Consider the following 27,041-nt stretch of genomic DNA (forward strand, 5'->3'; position numbering starts at 1 on the left):
AATTTTGTCGGACGCTAACTGTCAAAGTTAAATGGAGAAAGGTGAGGTAGAGACATCCAAGCACGTAGCATATCAAACTTTTGGCGAACATAGCGAAATATCCGGAATTGTTATCAGGCCCTTTAACAAATTTTCGGCCGGCTAATAGCGCTTTTTTGAGAATGTAACAGCGTACTCTGCTGATAAGTTTTTGCATGGACCTTATAAACCTACCTAACATAGAAAAACCATTTAGTTATGAGAACAGTAAAAACTAACTTTTATTCTACCTTTGAATACCACTTTAATGCAACTTTTTTTAATTTTAGCAAAGAATATTTATTTACTGCTTTAGAATTGAAGAAATGTCTGGAGGGTAAAAGTCTAGAGGGAAATAATCAACCTCGAATCATTCTAATACGATGCACATCAAGTTGATCCTTAGTTATCTCGTTAGTACATCGGTCTGTTTCCTGGGATCCAGAAAAGACCAGAGAAAATCATTTCCAAATAAGAAGGAGGTATATGACAGCTTTGGGTTTCATGGATACAATATAACTTATATGTCCCTATTTCTCTCGTTCATTTGCATTTCACATTATAAAGAATATTTTTTGTAGAAATTTTCATAAGTCGCAGGTCTCTGAGTGGAGACGAAACGAATGTCTAGGAGCTTTTTAGTTATGACTTACCTCATTATATGGCACTGGTCCACTTTAATTGCGTGCAAGCCAAATCAATAAAACAAATGTCTCAAATGGATACAACCTCTGAAAAATTAAATTAGGCAGTGAAATGCTTATATTGGCTCAGTAGCCCACATGGCGTTAATACAGATTTGAAGTAAATAACTCGAAAATGTAATTTTTTATCATGAGTAATTTTTGATTAGATGGTAAAGCTTAACCGACTTGGCGGTGTGGTAAGACTCACGATATTTCAATGCTATTTTCAAGATTCCGTCAGCTTTCACACAAAACTCAAGTTTTTTTCCAGTGACTTTCCGTTCAGCTAAAATTACGCAACAAATTATGTTATTTTTCACTGAAACTTCGACGCTGTTTGTCGCTTCCTCTTCCAATCCGTTCGTCACTTTTAAACTCATTTAAAACATATTTGCACATAATTAGACTTATGTCCAGTTTGCAATTAGCACAGCGCTGCATTAGCTGCCAAAGTATAATAATTACAGTTGAATGATGAGTTTTGTATTTTGCGCTTTTGGAAAAATACTTCAATATCCATTTGCTGGCTGGTTCTCTAACAATTTCATAATTCCACTTTCGTTGCCTTGTGCCAGTACAACAAAGCATTTTCACTGTTGTCGTCACATTTTTTAATTTTTTTTTAAATATAAAAGCTACTTGCTTTATTTGTTTAGCATTTGCCTATTAGTTGTTATTATTGTTGTTGTCATTTGCGTAACTGTTTTACTCAATTTATGATGTTGCGAAACATGATTTATGGGAGTATGTATGTATATGTGCTTTTTTACTATTTGTTTGTTTGTTAGCGAACTTTTAGTTTTGCCGTTTCCCAGTTGAAGTGTCTTGCAAATTTTCCAATTATTTAGTTTTTCTCATAAAATGCAATTATTTATTTTATTTTTCGTACACTGTGTTTTTTTTTTCTTTTTATAATGAAAAATAATTGGACACGTTTTCAAATGGTGCTTACTCAAACAACAGAGCAGGCATTATACAAGAAAGCTTCGACAATAATTGCATTTGGACCTTGCTCTGGAAATAATGACTTTGCTTGACCTTGTGCCATTGTCTAATTAGACGATTATCAGAGAAAAACACATTTTACAGTTATGAAAATTTCATCGCAATTCAACACGTGTAGAGGCTATTTACTAATAGCATATTTGCGAGAGTGATACTGCTTAAGTTTCCCAAACTAATTTGTATGATGCTCACTTAGGCATCTTTTATGAAGCAATTAAAAACTAAGACTTTGCCAAGGTTGAGTGTCTTTGCAAATATCAAATAACTAAAAACAAATAACGCTTTAAAGTTCAAGCTAAACATCTTGAAATGAATCCTTTTAATATTACACATTGCAAGATTGACAATTTTAATGAAAGGTTTGACTAAAGAGCAAGGTTAGAAAATATTATCACACTGTTCACATTTCACATTTTTCCAGTATTTACAGTTGTGTAATTAGCTTGGTTTATTTTAAATTATCTTCTAATTGTACTATAACATACAGGAAGTAAATAGTTAATTCTCTCGCCCTCGAAAAGCATCAGAGTCAAAGTGAATATACTAAAGATTTTTTAGCGAATATTTCCTATACTTCTATAGCAACAGATGTTCGCTTTATATCGGTCCCTACACGCTCTCATTCTCCTTCTGTCAGGCCACAGCGATATCACAGGTAACTGTAAAGCTTACGAGATGACAAGAAAAGGCACCCTAGCCCCGCTATCATGGGAATGTGTCGGTGCTCCTATCTCCTCGTGTGTTCTACTATTGTATAACTGGGCTTCGCGGGAGCTTGACCATCGCTGGGCTACCATCGGTTCATGCGCTGTCGCAAGATTCTTTTGGTCCAAGATCGATCGTAAGAGATCCAGTGAGGTCTTTGCCCCCATTAAGGCTAGCATTTGCCTAGTTGTGGGGGTTTTAACAGGCCATTGCCCTGACGGCGTACATGCTGTAAGGTTCACAATCTTACCGGACGTTTGCTGCAGAAGCCGTATGGAGGATGACGAGGTGGAACTAACCAACACTTCCTTCTTGATTGTCCCACGTTTGCGACATCAATTCTTAAACGCTAGGGAAGTCACACTTTTAGATTTCCCACCATGCTGGTGGGAATAGAAACTAAACTCAGCGTAAGCATATTTGTATTGCCCACAAGGCGCTTTGCAGACTTATAAAATAGAATACATTAGTTTGGTTTTTATGGCTATAAAATCGACTGTAAAGTCCAAGTGCGATCTGTGGATCAGCCATCGAATCCTACCTAACCTAACCTACTGCATTTTCGACTAGTAAAAGCATTCAGGTTTTCCTAAAAACCATCTCATTAAATCCTTGCACCATTATCGTTCTACCACCATAAATTAGGCTGATCACGAAGAGAGACTGATAAAAGAGTAAATTAAATTACTCAATCTTACAACATTCCACAAACCCCATTTAAGAGTTCATATGTATATAATGGACTCTCATCTTTGCGGACATTGAGTCCAAGATACTACTTGTAGTATGTGAAATAGCCCGAATTCATAACTCTCAAAAGAAACCTGCGAAGCAAGGAACAAATACCCGAATTACTCTCTCGAATTGCTCTCTTTATAGTTGCCCCTTTTTTGGGCTAAAACTAACTTCGGAAAGGTTCTCTTTTGGTGAACATTTGCTAATGATCGCTATCAGCAGAGGTATGGCACTGGTAAAGATTTATTTCATCCGTGATCAAAAACTTTTTGCGATCTACGAAATTGCCGTCCGTTACGACGCTGGTAACATTATTCTTCGCAGTTGAGATGAAAAGCTCAACAAAAACTTCTACCTCATCTTGTTGTCCATCAACACTAGATTCGCAATCGTTAATTCAGACATTTGCTTTGACAGATAATTTCGATGTATACTTTTGTATAAGTTTGAGAACATCGAGGCGAAGTAACGCAAAGCAAAGCAACATCTTGAGCAACTCTCATATTTTTACGCTTTGTAAAGCAACAGTTGCCATTTTTATTACAAAGAAACACAGAAAGCAAAGCGTTCATTCTGACAACTTCTGCTTTTTGTGCTACGTTGTTAAAGAATCAATTCTCAAGCAAAGCGAGGAAAGTTTTATGTGAATCGATTATTAATATTTTTTAGTAATTCCTGACCCATCACATTATCTAAACCGAAATAAATAAACCAAAACTTGTTATATCATAATTTGGAAAAAATAAATTTTGTTGACCATATTTACTTTTTCTTTTTGTTTCAAATTGGTACGGTTTGTTGTTAAATCATCTCTAAATTTCTGATTTGATTTACAAATATAACCTAAGGAGAATTGCAATTAGGTTCATAACGAATTAAATCATTAAATTTATTAAAATTATTTTTTACTTGAATCTTTATCTCTCACCATTACACTTCCAGAAAGCTGCCAAGGACCACACGAAAAACGTCTACTTAACCACCTACTATCCACCTATAATACACTCGAGCGACCCGTAGCAAACGAATCGGAACCGCTGGAAGTCAAATTCGGTTTAACGCTGCAACAAATTATTGATGTGGTAAGTGTTTGATAATCCAAATTTAGCACCAACACTAAAACAACAACAGCTTTTAATTTGAAAACAAATTATTTTTACAAGAAAACAAATCAAATTAATTTTATCATAAAAAAAAAGAAAAAAATAGAAAAAATTTCACAGCAAACACGTTAATGGAAAAATAGCCAAAAATGAACGGAAATTTGTTACCGAAATTTTGCATTTACGAAAAACTAAAATATTTTGATTTTAAAAATTTGCAAGAAAACAAGTTTGAAAATATTAATGGATCTAAAATTTTTTATAGGACGAAAAGAATCAGATTCTTACCACAAATGCGTGGTTAAATTTGGTAAGTGACATGTACCCGTACAAAAAATCTTTACTATTTTTTGTGTTGATAATTATAGTAACAAAAAAATATATTAAAATAAAATTACTGGAAAATGAAAAGCGACTCTACTGGTTTCAACGCAGCTTTCTTCTTAAAGTACACTTACTTTTCTCTATACTGATGTTAAGTTCTCAGCGCAAACATTATTTTTGAATTAAAATTTTGTGTTTTTTTCAAAAGCGCAGATTTTACACTTTTTCACAAGGAATACTCATTAAAGTTTTATGTGTACTACTGAATGTTCTATTTTAAGTGCAAGCTGTTTCTAAGCAAAAAAATCTGTTTTCTAGTGAGCTAAATTTATGTTGAAATAAGGATAAAATTAATAAAAGCTAGATATACCAAATATAAACAAATGGAAAAACAAAAAAATCATTTAAAATTAAAAAAAAAAAATAATTACTCGCTCAAACTTGATTTTAAATATCTTCAAAAAATACTAGAAGACAATTTTTAAAAATATAAGACAATTTCATAATGTTCATAATTTTTTATGAGTTCTGTTACAACGAAGACTCGAAATCATTTTTGTTACTAAACTACTCGTATTAGAAATATCACTTTTTTATAAAATTTAATTATTTTTTGGCTCAAAAATATTTTTTCCTATCAAAATTATTACTTTTTCCCGTTCGCCATATCACTTTTGTATAAAATTATTATTATTATAATTTTTTTTTTTTAATAAAAAATAATTTTTTACCAAAATTATTGCTTTTCCGTATTCTAAATATCAATTTATTTTACAAAATTAATTTTTTTTTTACTCAAAAATAGTTTGGATCTATAGAATTCTTGCAAAAACATAAAAATATATTTTAATAATAGGTTTTTACTCTCCTCATCACATTACATACCTTTTTATAATAGTTTTATTTGCCTAAGAATTGTTTGTAATACCTGAAACTAATCCATACGTATGTCCGAGCAAGTGGAACTTGAATAAAAATTGAGATATCTTGAACATTGTTTCATGTTGCTTAGCACTCTGATAAGGTTGTGCCAAAACCTATAAAATGCTATATCATAGGTTATATTGTAAATCCGATCCTCGCGTCAAAGGTAGCGCAGAATCCCACTGGTCCTTTATGACTCCCAAAACTCTTAAATATGTATTAACACACCCCTTAGATGAGTCCACCTAGTTTTCTTCCATACAGCTTTGGCAATTTACATCCGCCAGGATAAGTAACCTTACCGTATGTGAGCCTTTTGACAAAATTCAGACTGAACGCCATGGTGGCAAAACTGTCTTGCTAAGACGAAATAGTTTAGAGGACCTCGTTCGTTCCACTTTGAAAACCTTCACAGTAGCACAAGGTCTGGTTGTTGACCATCGCTTACCAAGCTCACGGAAGGTTTATAGATTCAACACTAAAGCTCAAGAGGACAGCGGAGTACCGACTCGTGGTCTATCTGATGAAAAGAGTTGCGCATAAATTGGTGGAAATATTTGACAAAAGGCATCTCCATCTCCATTTTCATTTGAAATCCTAAATTTATAATCGGACTAAACAAACCAATTTCAATTTATTCTGAGATTCTAATATCACAGTGTAAAATGGGCGAAACCGAAATACAGCCACGCCTTGTTCCCATACACCATAATTTTAGAATTCACTAGATCGTTTCACTTTATCAGCTCACATCCAAAAATCGACCTATAACTATGCAAGCCCCAGATACCGAATATGTGAACATCACTTCATACAGAAAATAAAGTTTAATCTGCGTATAATATTGGTATAATCAGAAAGCCTTGGGTCGCCATATACCCAATGTAATAATTATTAAACTTCTGGTTGACTTTATACCGTATATATCGCCCAATATGTGGGTTATCTTAGCGAAATTGAGTGAAATCGGTCCGCGAACTACCCCAGTCCTTATATACTACATATAATGTTTGTCGTTATCATAGTGAGCCTTATATTGAATACGAAATCTGTCAAAATCTGTCCAATTAGGGATTATCAGAATAAGATATAAGAATCCTATGAAGTATAGATATTTTATTTTTTTACCTTGTCCGCGTCCGTTACGCCCAAAGCTGTTACCATATTTGATGGAACCACCGATATCGGACAAATATATTATATAGTTAGCTGATCGTACCACACAAGTCCTTGTAAGGAAACCTTTTTTATTTTACAAGTTATCTTTACGAAATTTGGCATAGATTATTACACCAAGTATCGCTATAATCTTCGAACATATTGTTCAGATCGGATCACTATAGCATATACTGCGATTTAAACTGACCGATCAAAATCAAGAAAATGATCTTTTTATACCCTTATGTGCATGGAAACCTATCAAGAGCATTAGAGGCAAATTTAAGGATTTTTATTGTTTTTACTTGATTTTTTTTTTAATTTTTGTTAACTTATTATTTGGTTCTATATTTTATAATTAATTTTTTGTTAATACAATTTAATAAAATCAATTTTACAATTTTTGTTCTTGATAAGTTTTATATATAATATTAACTTTTGAAATTTTTCATTGAAACATTAAAGATTTGATAATTTTATTTTCACTAATAATACCTCATTTTTAATTTCTTAATATCATTACATTCCCCCTGCATTTCATTATTATCGAAATGTATTGCTATTCAAAATGCTTCTCCATTCATTTGATCATTACACAGCTTTCCACTTGCTCGAAGCATTTGTTATACTCGGTGTCAACTTATGCTGGAAAATTCAAACCAAATGCCTCATTTAATTCAATTTCGCAAATCAACAACAACAACAGCAACAGAAACAATTGAACTGTCATGGCAACGGACCATTCACATTTGGTCGTTTGCTTCGTTGAACGCAACAAAAGTAATTGACGTTAATTTGAACAGTTCGGCGTAAATGTGCGTAAATCAAAAATGTTAAAACGAAAACAAAAACATGCAACAACAATAACAAATATGTGCCACGAAGCGCGTCAGATTGCAGTTGTTATGAAAGAGGTCAGTGTTGTGTGGCTATAACTCTTTGAAAAACATAATATGGCGGACACATGTGGCTACCCATTCGAACGTAATCGTGTATATAAATTTCACCGCACATATTTGTGTTTGATCAGGTTAAGTTTAAATTTCTACACAAAACTATGTATAAACTAGCTTAGAAGGCAACGGTTCTTCCAGAATTCAGTGTTAACTGAGCCCAGTTCGCTAGCATACCATACACTATCCAGTAGCAGGGAATAAGTACTCTGAAATGGCTTCGACTAGTTGACTTACCCCGAATTTCGGGCTTTATAGGTTTTCCTCATACGGAACCTTGTTTTTATACCCGACCCATCAAAATAGAGATCTTGTTTACTATTGTTTTAGTGGAAGAAAATATTTCAAACAAATTTTGAAGAATTCACCGAGGCGGTTTACTTAGCAAGTTAAAATCCCGAACCATTTCGGTTACATACATTCGAATGTGGTGTTTTGTTGGACCTTTTGGACAGAGTCGGTTCTGCTGAAATTTATATGGGCTCACTTAAAACATACATTTCTTCCCCCTGAAAATGAAAAGGCCAGAGGAAATTTAATGGATGTCTATATAAGTGATATTTAGGTTGCCTATGAGGTGCTGCAAATGAATGGTCCTTATCCAGCTCTGAGTTTTATATATGACTTTAAATTTTGTATCTACCTTGTAATGATCAAAGTATAAAATATCCAATTATTATGAAGGTTAATCCTTTTCCGAATATAGACCTCTGTAAAATTTTTACACAAAACAGTTTCTTAAACCCAGTAGAAGCCAGTCGAAGCTGACTCTTCGAAAATCGTAAGTTTTTTTTTATCGGAAAACCCATCCAAAACTATTAGCTTTCTGGTCCTCTTACTGATCGTTTCTGACAATATGCACTTGGAATTTAGTCGATATGTTCAAGTGTTCTATTCTTATTGTTTTGTTTGATTTTAGTAGCCAGTTGAAATTGGTACGAGATACCGTCTGACCCAAACTTAGGACTCAGATTTTTAAACTTGGTATTCGGATTGTATAGAGTTCCTCACAATGCACCAGATAGTTAACTATTTCAATAAAAAAAACTTCTGAATCGAACCGATTGTTTTCAAACTGAGTTACTTCTATTAGAGTGGAGATCCTTATTAAAAGAATGCAGCGTCTACCATAACTCTATTTGTACGGGTATATACATCTCTTTGCCGATGACCAGAGCTGTGGGTAGCAACAAATATCCGTTATAAATTCCTTGTTATGTAGGAATTTCGCTAGAACAGAATTTAATTCTTTCTGACTGAAGGACTAACTGAAAGTGTTGCAGGTACTTTATGCATATTGAGATCTGCTCTCCAAATAGTTTGGTGCACAAAGCTTTGCGCTCCTCTAAAACCACCGTTCGTTTTCTAAGAAGACTTGTTCGATATTAATAACGGATTATCTTGGCTCTACTAAGAGTTCAACTATTTGGAAGATGACGTAGTGCACAGAAAACGCGTCGGTGTTTGGAGATCAAGAGCTAGCATATAACACTTATAACTAAAAGAAAACTATCAGTGTTCTACGAAGTTAAATTTAAAAGAGCAATTTATTTTTCGGGTTTAAAGAAGGCGGAAGCCCCCCAGGAATGTTTGCTATGGAAGAAGAAGAAGAAGGCATTTGCACTTACGCAAGCCACTGAGTTCGATTCTTAGTTTCCATTATTCTTCTTCTTTTCTTCATTTCTTTTTTCCCAAAATTAAACAATCCACACACATTCGCCCCGATCGAAGCCAATTAATTTGTATTGAAACAGGGAAATATATGAACGATCTGATAGTTTGTTGTTATACAAACAAAGGGGAATTATTCATCAGGTGTGAGTAACCATACAATAAAGCCATTTTTTAACAAATAAACTTGGCAGTAAATAATGGCGATTTTGTTTCGAGGATATGCATACGCGTATATACATACATACATATATTTATATGTACATATGTGCATAATAAATATATATTTCATTGTTGGTATATGTATAAAGATACCGTTATTACACGAATGAAAAATGTGTTTTGCGGTTGATTTGTTTTCTGTTTGTTTATTGTTATTCCTCCATCGGCACTAAATTGAAAGGCCATAACTTTGCAAAGGAATGCGTGCCAATAAACAAAGCAAAGAAGGCAATAAAAAATACACAATAGAAACAACATGGAAAAATACAATATTTAAATGTAACAGATTATTACGTCATGTATACAATATATGTTCTGTATAAGTCAGAAAATTTATCAAAAAGTGGAAATATATTGCACGCTACTAAAAGAATAGAAATTTTACCGAAAAATGCCAAAACTCCGAAATGAATTATTATATCAAAATCAAAAAGAAAAAACAAAGACAACTAGAATGACGATAGAAAAATATTGAATGTTGGCCACATATTTGGAATACGCAGTCAAAACGGGTTACTTGGCAGCACTAATTGAAACCGGGCAACCGGAAGTGACATGGTTGCTATGAGTGCTCGAAATGTGAATGAAGGGACTTGTAAGCCATAAATATAGCTGCGCAGAACCATTTCAGTAGCTGTACAAATGTATTTTTGTAAAATTAATGGCTTGGTTGCTGAAGTTGATTTGCTATTTTGAAAATTACGGGTAAAAATAATTATTTCAGTAGTTTTAGCAATTTTTCCAGAATAATATTTTTTTAAGAATACATATACATGTAAAAGAGGTAGCATTCTTAGCTTGCTTTCCATAGCTTTGGACACTCTTATGTTAGTGATAAAAGTCTAACATAATATTCTAGAACCTTGGTTGTTGGAAATGAGTTATCTCTATCTTAACGGCCAACTTTTTTCAAACAGCAATTTGGCCGAAGAAGCGTTCGTTCTAATTAATTAACTGAAGTCATAGCGATCTTCTCTGGGAAATTCTTTTCGTTTGTTCAAATATTATATTCAAGATATAATAGCTCTACTCAGTCCTTTTATAACCAAAAAAAAATGGTACGGGGCGTTGAACAAGATCAGTGACAGCAGTTATGCGTGGAAACGTGATATTGGCAATATTTATTTTTGGTACCACAAAATGCAAGCAGAAATATCCCCCAAATAGTTCAGAAAAGCATTTCTCTCCCACTCGGGAGGTTGAGCACAGGCTTGTTCAATATAACAGAATTTTTAGTTTCTAGGATGTTTCCTCAGTCTAACATTTTCACTACCACCTTTCAATGGTTGTGGAAGTTTTAACTGGGTCCGATCTATATTCATGCAGTAATATTGAATATTTTGCCGGATGCCAGTTGCACCAGCTGCTTAGAAGAAAATGAGATAGAATCATCTCAACACTTCCACCTCGAATGTCTCGCCTCTGCCAGATCAAGGCTAAAACACTTCGGAACTCACACTTTGACCTTAGACAGTGTTTTTAAATCTTTTAGACATTTCAAATACTTTATATACAAAGTTGGTCAAATTTCAGTACAGAAAAAAACTAATTTTGCTAACAAATATGTTAATTAATTTATGTGTACTACAATAGTTAAAAAACTTAAAAATTTACTAAAATTATGAAAATGAGTCAGTGCTTCGAGCAATTAACTTACATCTAATTTTATAAATTTAATTAATTACCACAATTGAAACATTCAGTTAGCTTTAATTTTTGGTTCTCTGCTATTGATTTGGTTTATTTAAAAAATTCTATAATATTTTTCCAAACCACATTTGCGTTTTGTTTCGAACCGCAAACTAATTTTCACACAATAATCATAATCAACTAACAGAAATGAGCAAATTAGAGAAAAAATAAAATACATTTTTTTTATACTTCAAATAAATGCAAACGCTTAACAAAATTGCACTGGCCGCTGCTTTTCAATGGCAAACAGCAAAACTATTTGATTTTAAGCTTATAATGGCAGGCAATAAAATAACTGTAAATGTATAAGTATATGTGCTCATGTACACAAGCTCTTTTGTTAAGCCAAACCATAACAAGCTAAGCGTAATTTTTCACGCACACACACGCCCACACATTCACACTTACAAATATAATAAACAAACCTTAACACCGCATTGTGCTTTTCACGCTCGCACATCACAGAAGCAAAAATAAAAAAAATAAAATAAAATTTCTATAAAGCTGTGTGTGTTCATTAATTAAGGGCTCTTTTACTCTTACATTTCTATTAATTTTTTTCTTGTTGTAACTTAAAAGAATAAAGCGTCGCAAATTAAACGCAATAAAAAGTAAATGCAAGAAATAAACAAAAAAAGTACTAGCTTAAGCACAACTGATAAAGTTAATTATTATAATTGAATGAGTTAAAATATTATAAATTAATTCACAACAATTAAGTTGTTTAAAGGCAAAAATAAAAATTATAAATTAAATAGTATTACATACACAAATGCATATTTGTGTGACGACATACGCTGTAGGAAAAGTGAATTACAAAGCACGCTGCAGAGAATACTAAATTTTTGAGTTCATATTCTTCAAAACTCTTTTCGACTCAGAATAGAAAGTTAGGCTAGGTTAGGCTAGGTAGTTGGCACTTTGTGATACCCCCCACACCTAAATAGTTGGTCGAAACGTTTTGAGCTTATCACACATTCTTTAAGGCGCTAGAAAATAACACACAAGGAAGGCCCAAAAGGGCTGATAGTCGGATCAGAGTGAAACGGAATGATGTAGGGCCGTACAGGATCGCCAAAGGCCCTGTAGATCTATGTATGGCGTTTTGACATTTTGGAGATTGTAAGATGTCTTATAAAAAACTAAAACCATCTCCATAGTGCTTAAAAATTACTTTCAACTATTAGTTCTGTTCGAACTTTGAACTCCCTAATTGAGACCGCACTCTAACCAATATTTAAAAAAAAAACACTTTTCAAATACTCCTTAACCGAGTGCTTTTCCATGTTTATTTCTACTCTTCTATCTTTTACTTTTTGAGGAAAATTATTATGAGAGAATAATACGCGCATACTTCTCATTCCTAGTATTACAAGCTGTGTTAAATTTAACTTTGTGTTCAGTAGTTAAAATAAAAAACCAGTTGGAAGTTTCCTTCCATCGTTTAGGCCTTTTAAGACTATTGCATATATGCGCTCAAAAGCCTTTAATTTCCTACTGGGTGTGTGGTTCCCACATAGTTTTGTGAATTAGCTTATATATAATATTTATATAATCAAACTATGTCTCACCCGTTTGTATATTGTTTGTTCGTCGTAAGCATTTATATTTGAATGTGTGTTTACTTCTAACGGAATCAGTATATATTTTTTTCAATTTTTTTCCATATTGTCTGGAATGTTTATGATTAATAAGCGGTACTCGGTATATCCACATACAGGTGGTATCCAATGCATTCGTATGACTATTTCACAATAGAACTGACTACAAAATCATTTGTAAATCATTTGTATGTCTATATAACCAGATTCAAACATCCTATACCCTTTTGTCTAAACATCATGCAGAAAGGAATTGGATGGATCAGATAAAAAATAAAGATTGGGCAACACTGATTCGTTGATGGAAAAAAGTATTACATTTAATTTCTAACTATGATTTCTAATCTCTAATAAATTAATAATTATAAACGCCTTGCTCTAAGTGAGAGGCATCCGATAATTTAACTAGAAAGCTGAGACACCTTCCTTTCTTAGAGCTTATTCTACTGATAAATAATAATAGTAGGAAAGAAGATAAAAAAAAATTAAACAACAGAAAGACAACAGTTTTTATCGCCAATTATGTTACAATAAACAACAGCCAAATTATTTTTAAAGCTGCATAGTTCACCATTTTTAATACCTGGTTATATATATATATGAATTTGCATTTCAAAGAACCTGCTATTCAATTGGCCCATTTTTAAACATACGTGGAATTGTTACTGCTGTAATGGCAAACAATAACTTTCACATAGTTTCTGAGATAGCTTCTGAGCCTGCAATAAAGATTTTTAAATCAGTTTTTGATTTTTCATCTCAAAACAGTATTAGTAATCTGAAATTTGAAGTTTTTTAATAAAAATAAGAATTATTATTAATTGTAATAATTACTATTATTTCAATTTTTAATTTTTTAAGATAAATATTTTTAAGAATTTTCAATTTACTATTAATCATTTTTAATAAAAATATTTTTTTTTGTAAACAATAAAATACAATTTTAACTTTTTTAGAAATATTTTGTTTTCTACTGCTTTTAGTTCCATATACTCCTTGATTTATTTAATATCTTCGTCATCACAAACTTTTTTTTCATAAATTTATTGCATAACCAATTATTTCTTTTCGTTAAACATTTAACTATATGTTTTACAAAAACAAAATATTACATAAATATATTTATCTAAGTGTGACGTCGCTATGTTAGAGCATCAATTAATAAAATAAATGTGTTTAACTTATAAATTGTGATGCCTTTGTGTTTTATATAAAAATATATATTTACTTGTATTTTTATTTTACTGGGTACATGTCATGTGAAAAATGTGAATTTAATAAACAATTTTACAGAGTCTAAACTGTTTTAAAAAATACGAAATGAGTTTCAGTGCTAAAAAGAACAAACTAATTTAAAGTCTAACCAAACGCATGCAAATTAAAGTTTATTAAAAAGGATAAATTTAAAAAAAAAAAAACAATAACAACACACGTTTTACTAAACTTTTTATTGTTTTTTGCACACAAATGGAGCCAGTGTTAGCAAAACGAGCGCAAAATTAATTTAAAATTAATTAAGTTAAAAAATTATTTAAAAAAAAATTTTTAATTTAAATTAAAATTCCTTTTTAACTTTAACTCAAAATAAAAGAAGAAATTTAAAGATTTAAAAAAAATTTTAATTCCAAAAAATTAAAACAAAATTTTATTAAAAAAAATTACAAATTTTTAATATTATGCGCTTTGTGGTTTGCTATATTCTACTAACTTTTTGTTACTTATATTTCAAATGTCAACGCTTTTTGGCACGCTTTTGTTTTTTTTTAAGCAGAACAAGTTTTTGCTAACAAATTCATCAAAAATATCACTAAAAAAACTTTCACTCAAAAATTGCCGTATTTCACTACAAAGCTATATTTATTAAAATAATTTTGTAAATAAGTGGGTGATTGCAATTTTTAAAGCATACAAATATGTATTTTTATCCGCAAGTTGTTTTGCTGTTTTTTAGGCACACAATTCGATTATGGATTTCGATTTGCATACAAATTTCAAAATAATTGATGGCAGCTGCTTAAATTGCTTTGATAACTAAGCGATTGATAAAGCTGCATAATAAATGCTATTTTTTAGACTCAAAACTATAAATGTATGAACATAGAATTATTTATGATGATAATATGTTTTTAATTAACTTTTTTTCGTTGGCTGTGTTGTTGTAGTTTTTTCTTTGAATTTTTTTTTCACATAAATTATATTATATATAATAATAGTATGAGGTTAATATCTGCAGCATAGACGTTCATTTGGCTAGTTTTTTGTAGAGAAATTCGAGGTTTGAGTGGATCAATGGATGGCAATTTTGTCTTCATGAATTTTAATATGCACAATTTTAAATGATCTAAATTTAATTGCGCGATTAAAAAGTTATTTGGAACTAAATTGCGTAATTTTTTATTAAACGCTAAGGATTACTACTGAATATAACTTCAAAATATTTAGTTTCGAACTTTATAGGCAAAGCAAGCCAATTCACAAAGAGTTCCCCAACTTTTAATAAGATCTTATCATACGAATGAATCTGCTATACAATAGTACAACTTGGGCGAACAAATATTACAACTTTTAAGTGGTTTCTTATTAAAAAGGTAAAATACAATTTACATATTATTTGGTTAATTAGCTTTATCAACACTATTGGGTTTTGGTCTGACACAATAGAGCCTTCCAGGCGCTTCTGCTACGCATGCGCTTTTTCTTGCCCCGTATGCCAAGTTCCTTCACTGCTTTTTTTACTTTATTACTCTATCGCAGAGACGGTCTACCTCTACGTCTTTTACCAAAGACTCTTGCTTCGAAAACCATTATCGCTACTTCGTAATATCCATCTACATAACAGCTCAAGCCAGCCCAGCTGCTCGATGTTTATTCCCTGGACAATGTCAATATCCTGGAACAGCTCTTACAGCACGTCGGTTGCCAGGAAACGATAGTAGTCGTTAGAACGTAAAGGGACAAATTCTTTCATGGGACTTTTTTATTCAACATTGCAAGCCCCAGCTCATTACTTTCTGACAATGCCCATGCATCTGCGCCGAATAGTGAACAGGTACTATGAGCGACTTCTTTTTTGGTATATCCTGAATAGGGTATATTAAGTTTGCACGAAGTTTGTAACACCCAGAAGGAAACGTCGGAGACCCTATAAAATGTATACATAAATGATCAGCATGATGAGCTGAGTTCATTTATATATACGAACTAGTTCCTCAGTTTTTAAGCTATCGATGAAATTTTGAACCAGTCTTTTCTCACTAAGAAGCTGCTCATTTGTCGAAACGGCCGATATTGGACCACTATTGCATATAGCTGCCATACAAACAGATCAATCGGAATCTAGCACTTGTATGGGAAACTTTTTTATTTGACTAGATATCTTCACAAAATTTGGCATGCGCATGCTCCGTATTCTGCCGTTTCCACTTCCGAAGTTCAGTAGCTTTGGCTTAGCTATTGGTAACAAATGAAGCCTTTAGAAGAAAACTGTAAGTGTTTGCTTAGTACACATTAATATTCAAAGTTTCTACGTACTGTATCAACGATAAGATATCAGCTTCAACTACTACTAGCACATCTGAAGGCCATTACCTTATAATTTTTTATATCAGGTTTGAACTGCAGGTAAATCATTATGATCTGCTATAACTAGCAGCAAAAGATATTCTTCAAGTATCTTAGCGAATGCTGAGGAATCGTCAATCTGTAACCGGCTGAATGTCTAAGTTAGAACGCGACTTAAAGCTTATATTCCATATCTTCAAAAGAAAAGTTTTAAGAAAAATCTTTGAAAGAATCAAAGAAAATTACGAGTGACATACAAGTATAAGGTGGAAGAAAAACCAAGATCAACGTATAAACGGCGAAAACATTAATAATTGTATCAAAGTGATTAGGATTGCGCGGCCATGTGACAAGAATGGACACTAAGAAAGCGCAGAGGGAAATTGTTGAAGCCAATGTATTCTACACTAGGGCAAGGGTAGACCAAGATCGGGAAGGATCGATGAATTGGAGGTAGACATGTCTTGAGATCATATGTGCAGCACGCTAAAGTTCGCAAAAAACTGTAACGCCAAAATATGATGATAACATTCAGATCACACCTACAAACTCATCTTTTATTTTTGAAGTTGCAGTTAAAGAATATGCGGCCTTCCTTTTTTATGACTATCAAATACAAGGCTTCCTATGCTAAGATACTGTATAAAAAAGTATTAATATCTCTCTTATCTTCTTCAAAAAAAATAAACGTCTAGCTAGACAAGAAGAAGACTAAATCAGAAATTCTTGAAACTGTTGTGGAGGGGATGGAATGCCCCAATTAGCAAAATAATGGGACAGTCGACTTCAACTCACAGAAGACAGACGAACTTTTCTCGAGCAAAATCATTCGCTGTAGACAGCAACAGATAATAATCACTTGGTGCCGGACTAAAATTTGGTTGCATTAGAACCTACTGAAGCTTCTGGAGAGTCACTATCGATGTGTATAGCGTGGCGTTGTACTGATGAAACAGAATTCCTCATCCACGGGCCGAAGTTGGCCGCTTCTGGACAATTGCTTCCTTCAGACAGTGCAATTGTGGATAGTACAGACCTGAGTACTGCTCGTAGGGACCAACTCAAAGCAGGGAATCAGCCAATCCCACTAAAAATATAGCAAACCCTTGCTGACCCTTGCTAATCCTAGATTGGCCACCGTTTGCGCCAACTGTCATAAGTGGGCCACCTTTTATCATCAGTAACAATCTGCTTCAGAAATGGATCGATTTTGTTGCGCTTCCCAGCGATTCACAAATGGAACTTCGATCCATAAGGTTTATTTTTACCTTAACTCATTTGAATTGAGGTTTTTTATATTCAATTTAAATGGTTTTTTTAATACAAAATTTTGTTTTTCTACTGCCATTTAGTATTGCCGATAAGCGTTTACATAACCCGAGACACAGTTTACTAAAGTCATCTATTGAAAAGATTATGGATTTTTTTGTACTAGACCGTATTTTTAGAGATCCCATTTTCAATAAAACATTATGAAGTACATATGTTGAACTCAATGAGAGAATATCCAAATATTTTAGCCGTTGTGTTGTGTCGGTGAGGGTCCTATAGCAACCGTTAACACTCAACGCTAAATATGGCATTAAAAATTGTTCTGGGAACTCAATAAATGGAAGTTCATATAAAAATTCGTTTTCCGTATCCCTTCTATTCTGCGCTATAATCCACAATCTCCACTGACTACGGCACCAAATTAGCAATCAAAATATGCAGTAACCGGAATTTCCTTTGAAAACTGCAAATATCACATGACTATCTGGGAGTTTCTTCTTCTGCTTCTTCCGCATTTAGCTTTCAACACTGAAACTTAGTATGCTGCGGGAAAAATGCTAATGAGTTTTTGAGTGCAACATAGGGGTGGCGCCAATGCATAAATAAATATGGAAAAGGATATACCTGTAGCTGTGCATGTGGGTATGTGTGTGTATGCGCATGAATTTAGCTACCTTTGCTACAGCTTGCATGCAAATGCTGCAACTTGCAATTTATAGCTAAGATAAGATGTGCTCCACACACACGAAGGGATCCTTACGAGTTATTACACACATGCAGACGTATATGTGACTTGTACTCATAAAGATTTGCAAGCAACAGCTGCCTTCTGATTGCCACCGAGTGCGTCTATATGTATGTATGAGTGTATGTGTGTGTGTGAGTGTGGAAAAGAAATTATTGTCGCAAGTCATCAACATATTGTAACATGCAACACATGGCGCAGCATAGCAAAGTGGAAAATTACAGGTATTGACTGCTGTGGTTTTCGGCGCTCGCAAAGGACTTCTATATATTTACATATAAAATTACATTTATATACATATGTACTCTTTATATAATATTAGCAGTTTTAATGCTTTACCCTCAACATTTTCGGAGTCTTTCGTTGCCGCTGGCATTGCTGTTTAATGCTTGCTGTGGCATACTTACAGGCGCTCAACATCCTGCGCACAATCGATGACAATAGCTAATATCTGGCTTTGTGCTACGCTATATGAACGCAATCGGGTATGTTTAATGCATGAAAAGTGAACATATGTACTCGAAATTTTTTTTCGAAATTAATGAAAACTCTCTTAAATTCGTTACCTTATCCGCAGCAGCCATTAGCTGCAGTTATTAATTTTAATGAGCAAATTTCCCGGCTCTTCAGGCAAATGTTGTAAGGATGGCACATGCTACACAATAGCTCTAAATTTATACTTACGGTTGTGTGACGGATGGTTTATAAAATTTAATGAAGAAGTTTTCCTTCAGAAATTTTAATTTTTTAAGTCGTTCTTTTTGGAAGGCTCCTCTTTTTAGTATTGTTTGCCTTTTAAAAAAATTTAATAATATAACCCTAACGAATTTCGTGCTTCGTCGTCGAATTTGGAACTCCTATAGAAGAGCCAATTACTCAAAGTCTAGTCTATGACACCCGTTTTTTATTGGTTCTACGCAAGTCATCCATCTCACACTAACATGTGGTGCGTTGGTGTGGTGAATTACGGGCACAATTAAAACTACTTCAACAAGCACTCTTTCTCTAATTTTCGATACTATCGTTTTTAACAGAAATGCGTAGACGGCACTCTATCAAAGACAAGATATGCTCCAATGCAATGTATACTCTCCTAACATTTTTTACAACTAAGCCCTTATGAACAAACTATAATTGGACAGCAGGGATTTTTGAGTAGACTTACCGTTACATCCTATTATTATAGCTCGAAAAGCTAGCAAAACGTCCTCCAAAAGAGTATGTTATATTTAAAGGTTTTAAGGTCGAAAAAACTCTACGCATTCAGAGAGAAAGAGATTGGGTCAATATCTCAAAGGAATGATTTTTAAAGAAATAATGAATTGCCGAGCTTCTTCTACTTTGTTAAAAACGCATATACATGGATTTCATTTGGAATGACAAAAAAATTTTTGGTATTATTTTAAGCTCAACTCACTCCTGTTTGGTGACTTTTGCGTCACAAATAATTCTATGGCGACTTCGATTTCAAAAGACTGATATTATCCCTCACGTTTATAGCGAGTAATTGCTCTTAAAGTTTACGACTACACGGCAAAGTCAGCTCGTTAAGCTGAATACAAACATAACTGCACCAACGGCTTGTCCATTATTATCTGCTACTCCTCCGTTGCAACCTTCACACATTGGTCTTCACATCCACTTGACACAACAGTCGATGCATCGTCTTCAACAGCCGTTTCCTTTAATAACCTCTACACGTATTGCTTTTGTTTTCCACCCACATTTTTCTTCCCTTTTTCGGCTGTTCATTTTGCGGCTTCAACTATAGTGACTTCCTTGCAACTACTAACTATTAGCGCTACCACAACTTGCCTTTCTTGCCTTGAGCACCCGTAGGCGCTTCCCGATGCTTCCGTGGCAGGGTCGCATAATTTTGTCAAAACTCCCTGCAGCAAAGTGTTGTTGGAAGTATACTGCTACGTGTGTTTTGAAGTATGTTGCAAGTGCATTTAATGTGTCTCACGCCATTGATGTCATTGATGTAAAGGTGTCATTAATGTAGCACCTGCTTATATTGCCGAGCTGCTGCGACATAAAGTGCCGACGGCATCCGGTGGATGTTCACAGGCGCTAGTGCAACATGCATTAATGTATATACAGGCGAATGAGTTTGTGTATATGTTACATGGGTGGTTGAGGAAAGCGTGTTTGAAAGTCTTGAGGTTATGAAGATTTCACAACAACAACAACTCTGAAGAAGTTTGTGTGGCAAAGTGTGGCATGTGTTCGGCAGGAATGACGGAACAAACACACATACCTTATTTGCACAAATACTTGAGTGAATATACTCCTCGGCAAGGCTGCCATATAAATTTCATCAGCATGAAAGTTGATTTCTCGCCAGAGCTGGAATACAAAACATTTTCTAATTAAACCAGCAATCTGTTGGCCCAACATCTTTTACAATTTCAACATTTTCAACAATTTTGCTCTTTTTCATCACTTACTGAAGTTTTCGGGCCACATTCCAGTCAAAGTGTCATGTGTGTAGGCATAACTGCATACTTTAGGGAGGTTCCTCAAGGTGAGCAGAAGATTTTTTTTTACAACAGTTGAACTTAAACTCAATTCCTGTAAGACAATGCTGTAGTCGAAGATACTAAATATATATTTGAACGATCTATAATAGACGGTTAAGGCGTATCGCACAGAGGTCAAACTGCAAAATTCACTTTGGAGGCTCATAAATACAAACAATATATATTTGAGTAGCTCAAATCGGTATTTCATATATAATATGAACACGTCTTCTGGAGGTCGTCAAAGTAGTCGTAACGGCGATAACCTCCACATTTGACACAAATTTTTGCCCTGCAACTAACTTTTTCATGTTTTGGAAACAAAATGAAGTCGCACGTGACTAAATATGGATAAAATGGTGGATGCAACAACAGTTCTTAGCTCATAACTTCGTCTTTTGTTATAGTAGGGGAAACAGCGTGAAACTAACCTATTCCCAATGCATTTTCTCCCACGAAACTACAGCATTAAGTATTATTTCATGGGATAGAAAATCACTTTTAAGTCTCCTCTATAGTACGGACTAACTGACGCCTAATCTAATGTTTGTGTCTAGTTTTGTCAGAATAAGAACTAACGCCTCGCTGCACCTTTTCATTTATCAGGGGAAGAAAAGAGTCCTCGTCATTTTCGGTGTAGATTCGTCGGGTGAAGACAACTGTTTCAACTTTTCCTTGGCCTCTGGTGCGTACCAGAAGATCTCTGTTTCGTTTACGGTGACGAAACTCCTTTGGACAGCGCTTAAACAGCGTCAAACATACGGTCTCAACAATCTCGAGGATCTTCAATCGGCGATCTGCCAATACGAGATCAACGACTTTTGTCTGGTTATACTCCAAGGTATACATTTTCGTAGAACCCCTATCAAAGGCCGGCATACGACCATGGTAAATCTTGTTAAACCTTTTTTTAAAGATGCCATAGAAGAAGAAGAATCACCGTCTACAGCATCCAAGTGCTCATTGATTTCCCAAAGTGTTTTGCCTTCCAAAAATAACAATTCAATCACCGACAGGTATTGCTATTTTAGAATTTTCCCAAATTCTCTCAAAACTCGATGCCTTAGCGGGTAACCCTGTGTTATATCGCTGCATACCCACCTTAGCTTTCTTCAATAGGGAACCAACCTATAGCAATGTAAACTAAAATAATTTGCCTAAAATATCTTCTCCCCCACCCTAATATGTAAAGCGGGCTATATGTGCATGCTACATGCGCCTTGAAAACTTTTACAATTTCGAAGCTATTAGTTGCCACAAATTACTTCTAAGATGACTGAAAGTTCTTCTTTTGCTGGACTTTATTGTTGCAAAAATAAAGGTCAATAGCGTAAATACTATGTATTATATATGTATGTTATCGTATGTACGTATATATATAGTACTTACGTAGATAAAATATATAATTATCTGTTGTTGTTGTTTGCTGTGTGCACAAAGTTTCCACTCAATTGTTATTGTGGGAATTCACCGCAATTAAAAGACGTCGATAGTGCTGCGTTTCCCGTTGAAAATTTCGTTTTTTTGGCTTCTTGGTTGTCACTCAAATATTGTTAAACGAAATAAATTGGATTACGTTGCATGCCACAGCATAAAAAAGTAATTAAATTGCGCATTCGGGCTTGTTGTTCAGATTTTTATTGAAGCCGGTGAATCAAGGAAAAGATCGTTTGTGAAATATTTTCTTGAGTACTAACTGACAGTTCGAATACCTAAGCGAGGCTACAGTTTCTTTGTCCAAAATATCATATTTTTATATGAAAGTATTCTTCAATATCGAAGTTATTTAAATAGAAAAATTTTCCTCAGAAAAAAGTGGTTGTATCTACTATCTCCAAAAGTTCCAATTACTCTATATGAACGAAGAGGAACATCTTGTCGTTTGCTATTTTAGATTGTCTTAGATGCATTATTTCGACGCCAAAAGCTTTCGTGTTTGTTGCAAGTTCATGCCAAATATGTATGTTCAGAAGTTCAGCATAATATCCGCATTGATTTTTTTCGTTTTTCATGGTCAATAATATCACGTCCATTTGAAATTATTGTCGGCATGCCTCGGAGACTTTCGGTTTTCAGTATAACACACCATCGACAAAGTTCCTACATTATTCTGAGTCCTATGTTACTCCGCCTTAAAGTGTAATTGCATGGAGTTCAGTTTTGTTTGAATACGAGGCGAAATTACAGCACCAACCAGCGGGCGAATAGACCTGTAATAACTGCTCCGAGTTCCATAAAGAAATTATCGGAAAGAAGAATTGACAACTCTCAGTAAATCAATCTTAAAAGAGGTTCCTCCTGATCTCTAAATCATGATTTGTGAACTATATACCATCTCGGACTGGCGAAAAATATTTACATTTTCACGTATTTTAATATATAATATAATATTTATTTGTAATTCAAAACAGGTTCCGAAACCAATACAGGCTTGCCAACCCTTCAAACAGTTTTCCATAAACTTGCTATAAGCCTCTGCTGGAAAATGATGAGCTCGAGAAATTGACTGAATGTACTACTCAAATCTTTATGTTCGCGATAAAGTAGGCTCCCCAAAAGGCTTCTGAAACATTTTTAAAGATTCTGTAATCTGGCTTCCATTGGAAACACAAAATTTCAAGTAAACGCGTTATTTAATTTTATTTTTCGTGGTAAAAATCGTCAGATAAACTACTCATGTCGTAAACAAATAGCAGCCAAACCTACACTAATTGACATATGGCGATCACACTGCACACGATCATAAAAAACAGTGTTAATCTGAGAAAATATTTTTTATCGATTTGGTTTGTGCCCGTAATTTATATGGATCTTAGGCAAATTTGATCGGATGATATTCATTATATCCTAATCGTTATGACCTACTTTCAGAAATCTTTATATTTAGATTATTTACATATGAACTGTACTACGATGAAGTCTTCACAAAAATGAGCTTTTTCCAGAACTTTAAATCAGAATTGATTTTCCACTTCTATCGGACCACCTTCAAAGGATCTGTATTATCAGACTCTTTAGTGATTTTAGAGCATTATGACTCTCATCATACTCTCAGCAAGAAAACAGTCTTACTTATAAATTTTATCAACCATGTTTTGTATGTATTTCTGATATCGTAGAAAACTGTTCACTTTGTTGTTCAATTATCTTATAAGTCAACAGAAGAATAATGAATAGCTTCGTAAGCCGATTATCGGCTAATTTTCGGATTGAACTAGTAAGACTGCATTTAAAAATGTTGCCGTACCACTGACAGAATTTTCTTGAAAATGTTATGACCCTGTTTCCTTTTAAGATAATTGACTTTAAGTAATATTATTAAAGAAAACTTAATTATTAATTGCCATTATTTGACATATATTTTATGACCAAAACTCATTCATAGATACTATTAGAATGACACAAGGTTAGAAGTGTTAAAGAGAATTTGAACCCCTATCTAGCAAAAGTTTTGTTGAGGTTTCCGCTTTAGTCCCAACTACTCTTAGGAAACTATTCCGTTCCCCGACAATCGGGTCAACATAACCGGAACGGTTCCTGATTTATATCTGACTAAGGACTCCACAATAATCAGTGAATATTTTTTGCCTCCACAGCACCTGTAGAAACTCTTTCCATTCCACTCAACACTATTCAAATCTAAGTACGGTTTTGGAAATGCACTTGAGGTTCGGATTGCATACACTTCAATCACAATCTCAATCTCTTATATGCCCCATTTATTACCTTCTCTGTTTTACTACTTTAAAAGAAATTTGCCATAAACTATAAAAACAATTAATACAAGCAAGTTTAACTCACATTAAAAAAACTTTAGACTTTCCAGAAAGTATAAGCGATCTTACGACTGAATATCAGATGCCAGCAAAAACACGAATTTAAATTGAGTTCACACGCATATCGGCAAACTTCCTCGAAAATCATTTTCAATTAAAACTTGTCAAATTACTTTTAAACACTTGACAAATTATGCTGGTCTAAACGCAAAAACTTGTGTGACCCCAACTCTTAATCCACTTTATAAACTTTGGTGCCACGCAGCGTATGTATTAGTTAGTGTCTCGATATGGAAATCTTAACGAACTTGCACTTAATATGCTTACTAATCTCGATATGGCAGCACACTTTAAAAAGAGACACCCTCATCAATGGCTACTCGAGACCAAACTTGCCGCACTTGAGGCGTATAAGAGCAACACTAGGCTATGAGGTGGCTGTGCAGCACTTAGTTAGTTTATATAACCGTTAGCATTTATGTTTGCTAGTGTGTACCTCGTTTTAAACTGCGGTGTTTATCCTCACCACAACTCAATAAAAGCCATTTTCACACGACCAACCGCATGGCGAACAAATTGATACGCTGGCGCGCAGGATGAACGTGAGATGAGGATGCACGCATGAATGGGTGCGGGCAACTGTGTTGATATGTAAATGTGTGTATTAAACCAGTAGTGAGTCGAAGTTGAGTCAAACTGTGACAAAAGTGGTCTAAGTTTTACTCGTATAACTTGACGCTTGCAACTTACTTTAATGCTTGATGAAGCATGGCCTCCAAGTCTTGATATGCTGGATGTGAGAAAAAATAAAACCCCATTTTCGATTTTTTCTCGGCCGTATCAACAAGCCGCAATTTATCGAGGAAGAGGTTTATAATTTTTTTTAAACCTTAAGATATTATAACGCCCCAGTAGCAGCTTTGTCTAGCGCAGGCCTGGTGTTAGCTGGCAGTATTTATCTCTGTCCACTCTCTTTTCTTATGTGGGGACCCCGAAAAAGAGTCCGGATCCCACTACTGTGAGGCGGGTAAGCTTGTTAGCCAGATCATTCCCGACAGTACCTTTGTGCTTCGGCACTCTCCAGTAACTGATTGTTTCTAGCGGTTTCTTAAATAACTATTAGTCGGTTTTATTTAAATCTCAGTGCAACTCTTGACTTCTTCATTCTCTTACTCATCTCTTACTCACGGGCTTTAGGTGTCATTCTGATTATCGTACATTGTTTCTGATCTGTTATTAATCTTCTATAATCATTAATTCTGTTTATGTAGCACTAGTCGGTCAACTTCCGAAACTATTTAGAAACATGATCAGACCTTAAAAGAAAGGTCACCAAATATCTGAAAGCTTCAAAATGCTTCGTTGATATAATAGGATCCTTTTTATCAATTCTTAGGAGTGCTTGGCAACATAAATGACCAAATTCTATTATACTCTCAAGTTGGTCGTTGAAAGCTCCAACTCGAAGCAGAGAAGTTTGTGTGAAACAAACAAGAGTGAAAAGCAAAAAGGTGTTGCCTTATTTTTCTAGATTTGGGCTCTTTAGCTAAAACGGCATAAGCAACTCTCATGTCACTAAAATATTTAGAAATACCTCATTCCTCTCTTATCTTTTTAGTATAGCGTGAACTGTTATTAGCTTTTTCGATTCTATCAGACCGCCATCTCTTTGCACACCTCACACTACAATCGGTATAAAACATAATCGATCCATTCAATGACCGATCTTTCGAATGTATGCCTGAGAGTTGAGTTGCCTATTTGCTTCAAGAGTTTAATGTAGGATTGAGACATGATTGAGGTTAGGCTTCCCAACCTATATCCACGTCTCTCGGTTCGAACTCTCCTAATCTTTAAAAATTTTTCAGTGAGTGAATTCGAGCCAACTATTCTTACTGAGTGCCAGAATTACATATTAAATATAAGTCCTCCACTTCGCCATAGTTCAAATCGGGCCACAAACCTCTTTCTATGGGACGACTCTTTTGATCATCTAATATTCTACATACATGCACTCATATTCAGATATTATATAATCTTATGCACAAAGCTCTTGGCCATTATAATGAGTTTAGCTTGACATTATCCACTACGGCATTGAACCAGCAGATCCGTTGTAACCGCAACAGAGCGTAACACTTAACGATGCCAGGAGGTGTGATGTGTTCGCACAGCCAGTACGAAGGTTGATCTTCTAGTTTATATAATACTCACATATACTAAACTTATACTATTATGAGCATACATACTTAAATTTGCTGAAGTGCGATTACCACATTCAACAACTACAAAAGTTCAATCTACCATGTGGTTGCTGATATCGAAACACTTAAGTACATGTGTAAGTACCTAAGTTCCTAGGTACACA

The 27,041-nt window shown here is 34.1% G+C and overlaps 1 protein-coding gene across 1 annotated transcript in view; it reads left to right on the forward strand.

Annotated features, from left to right (window-relative positions):
- Positions 1-27,041, forward strand: part of nAChRalpha6 (nicotinic acetylcholine receptor alpha6) — a 488,939-nt gene that overhangs the window by 318,660 nt on the left and 143,238 nt on the right. Inside the window, exons 2-3 of the mRNA XM_070106803.1 lie at positions 4,092-4,231; positions 4,518-4,562. Of these exons, the coding sequence (XP_069962904.1) occupies positions 4,092-4,231; positions 4,518-4,562 (185 nt within the window). The remainder of the gene's footprint in view (positions 1-4,091; positions 4,232-4,517; positions 4,563-27,041) is intronic.

This window comes from Bactrocera oleae, chromosome 3 (assembly GCF_042242935.1).
Source record: "Bactrocera oleae isolate idBacOlea1 chromosome 3, idBacOlea1, whole genome shotgun sequence".
NCBI classification, from domain to species: Eukaryota; Metazoa; Arthropoda; class Insecta; order Diptera; family Tephritidae; genus Bactrocera; species Bactrocera oleae.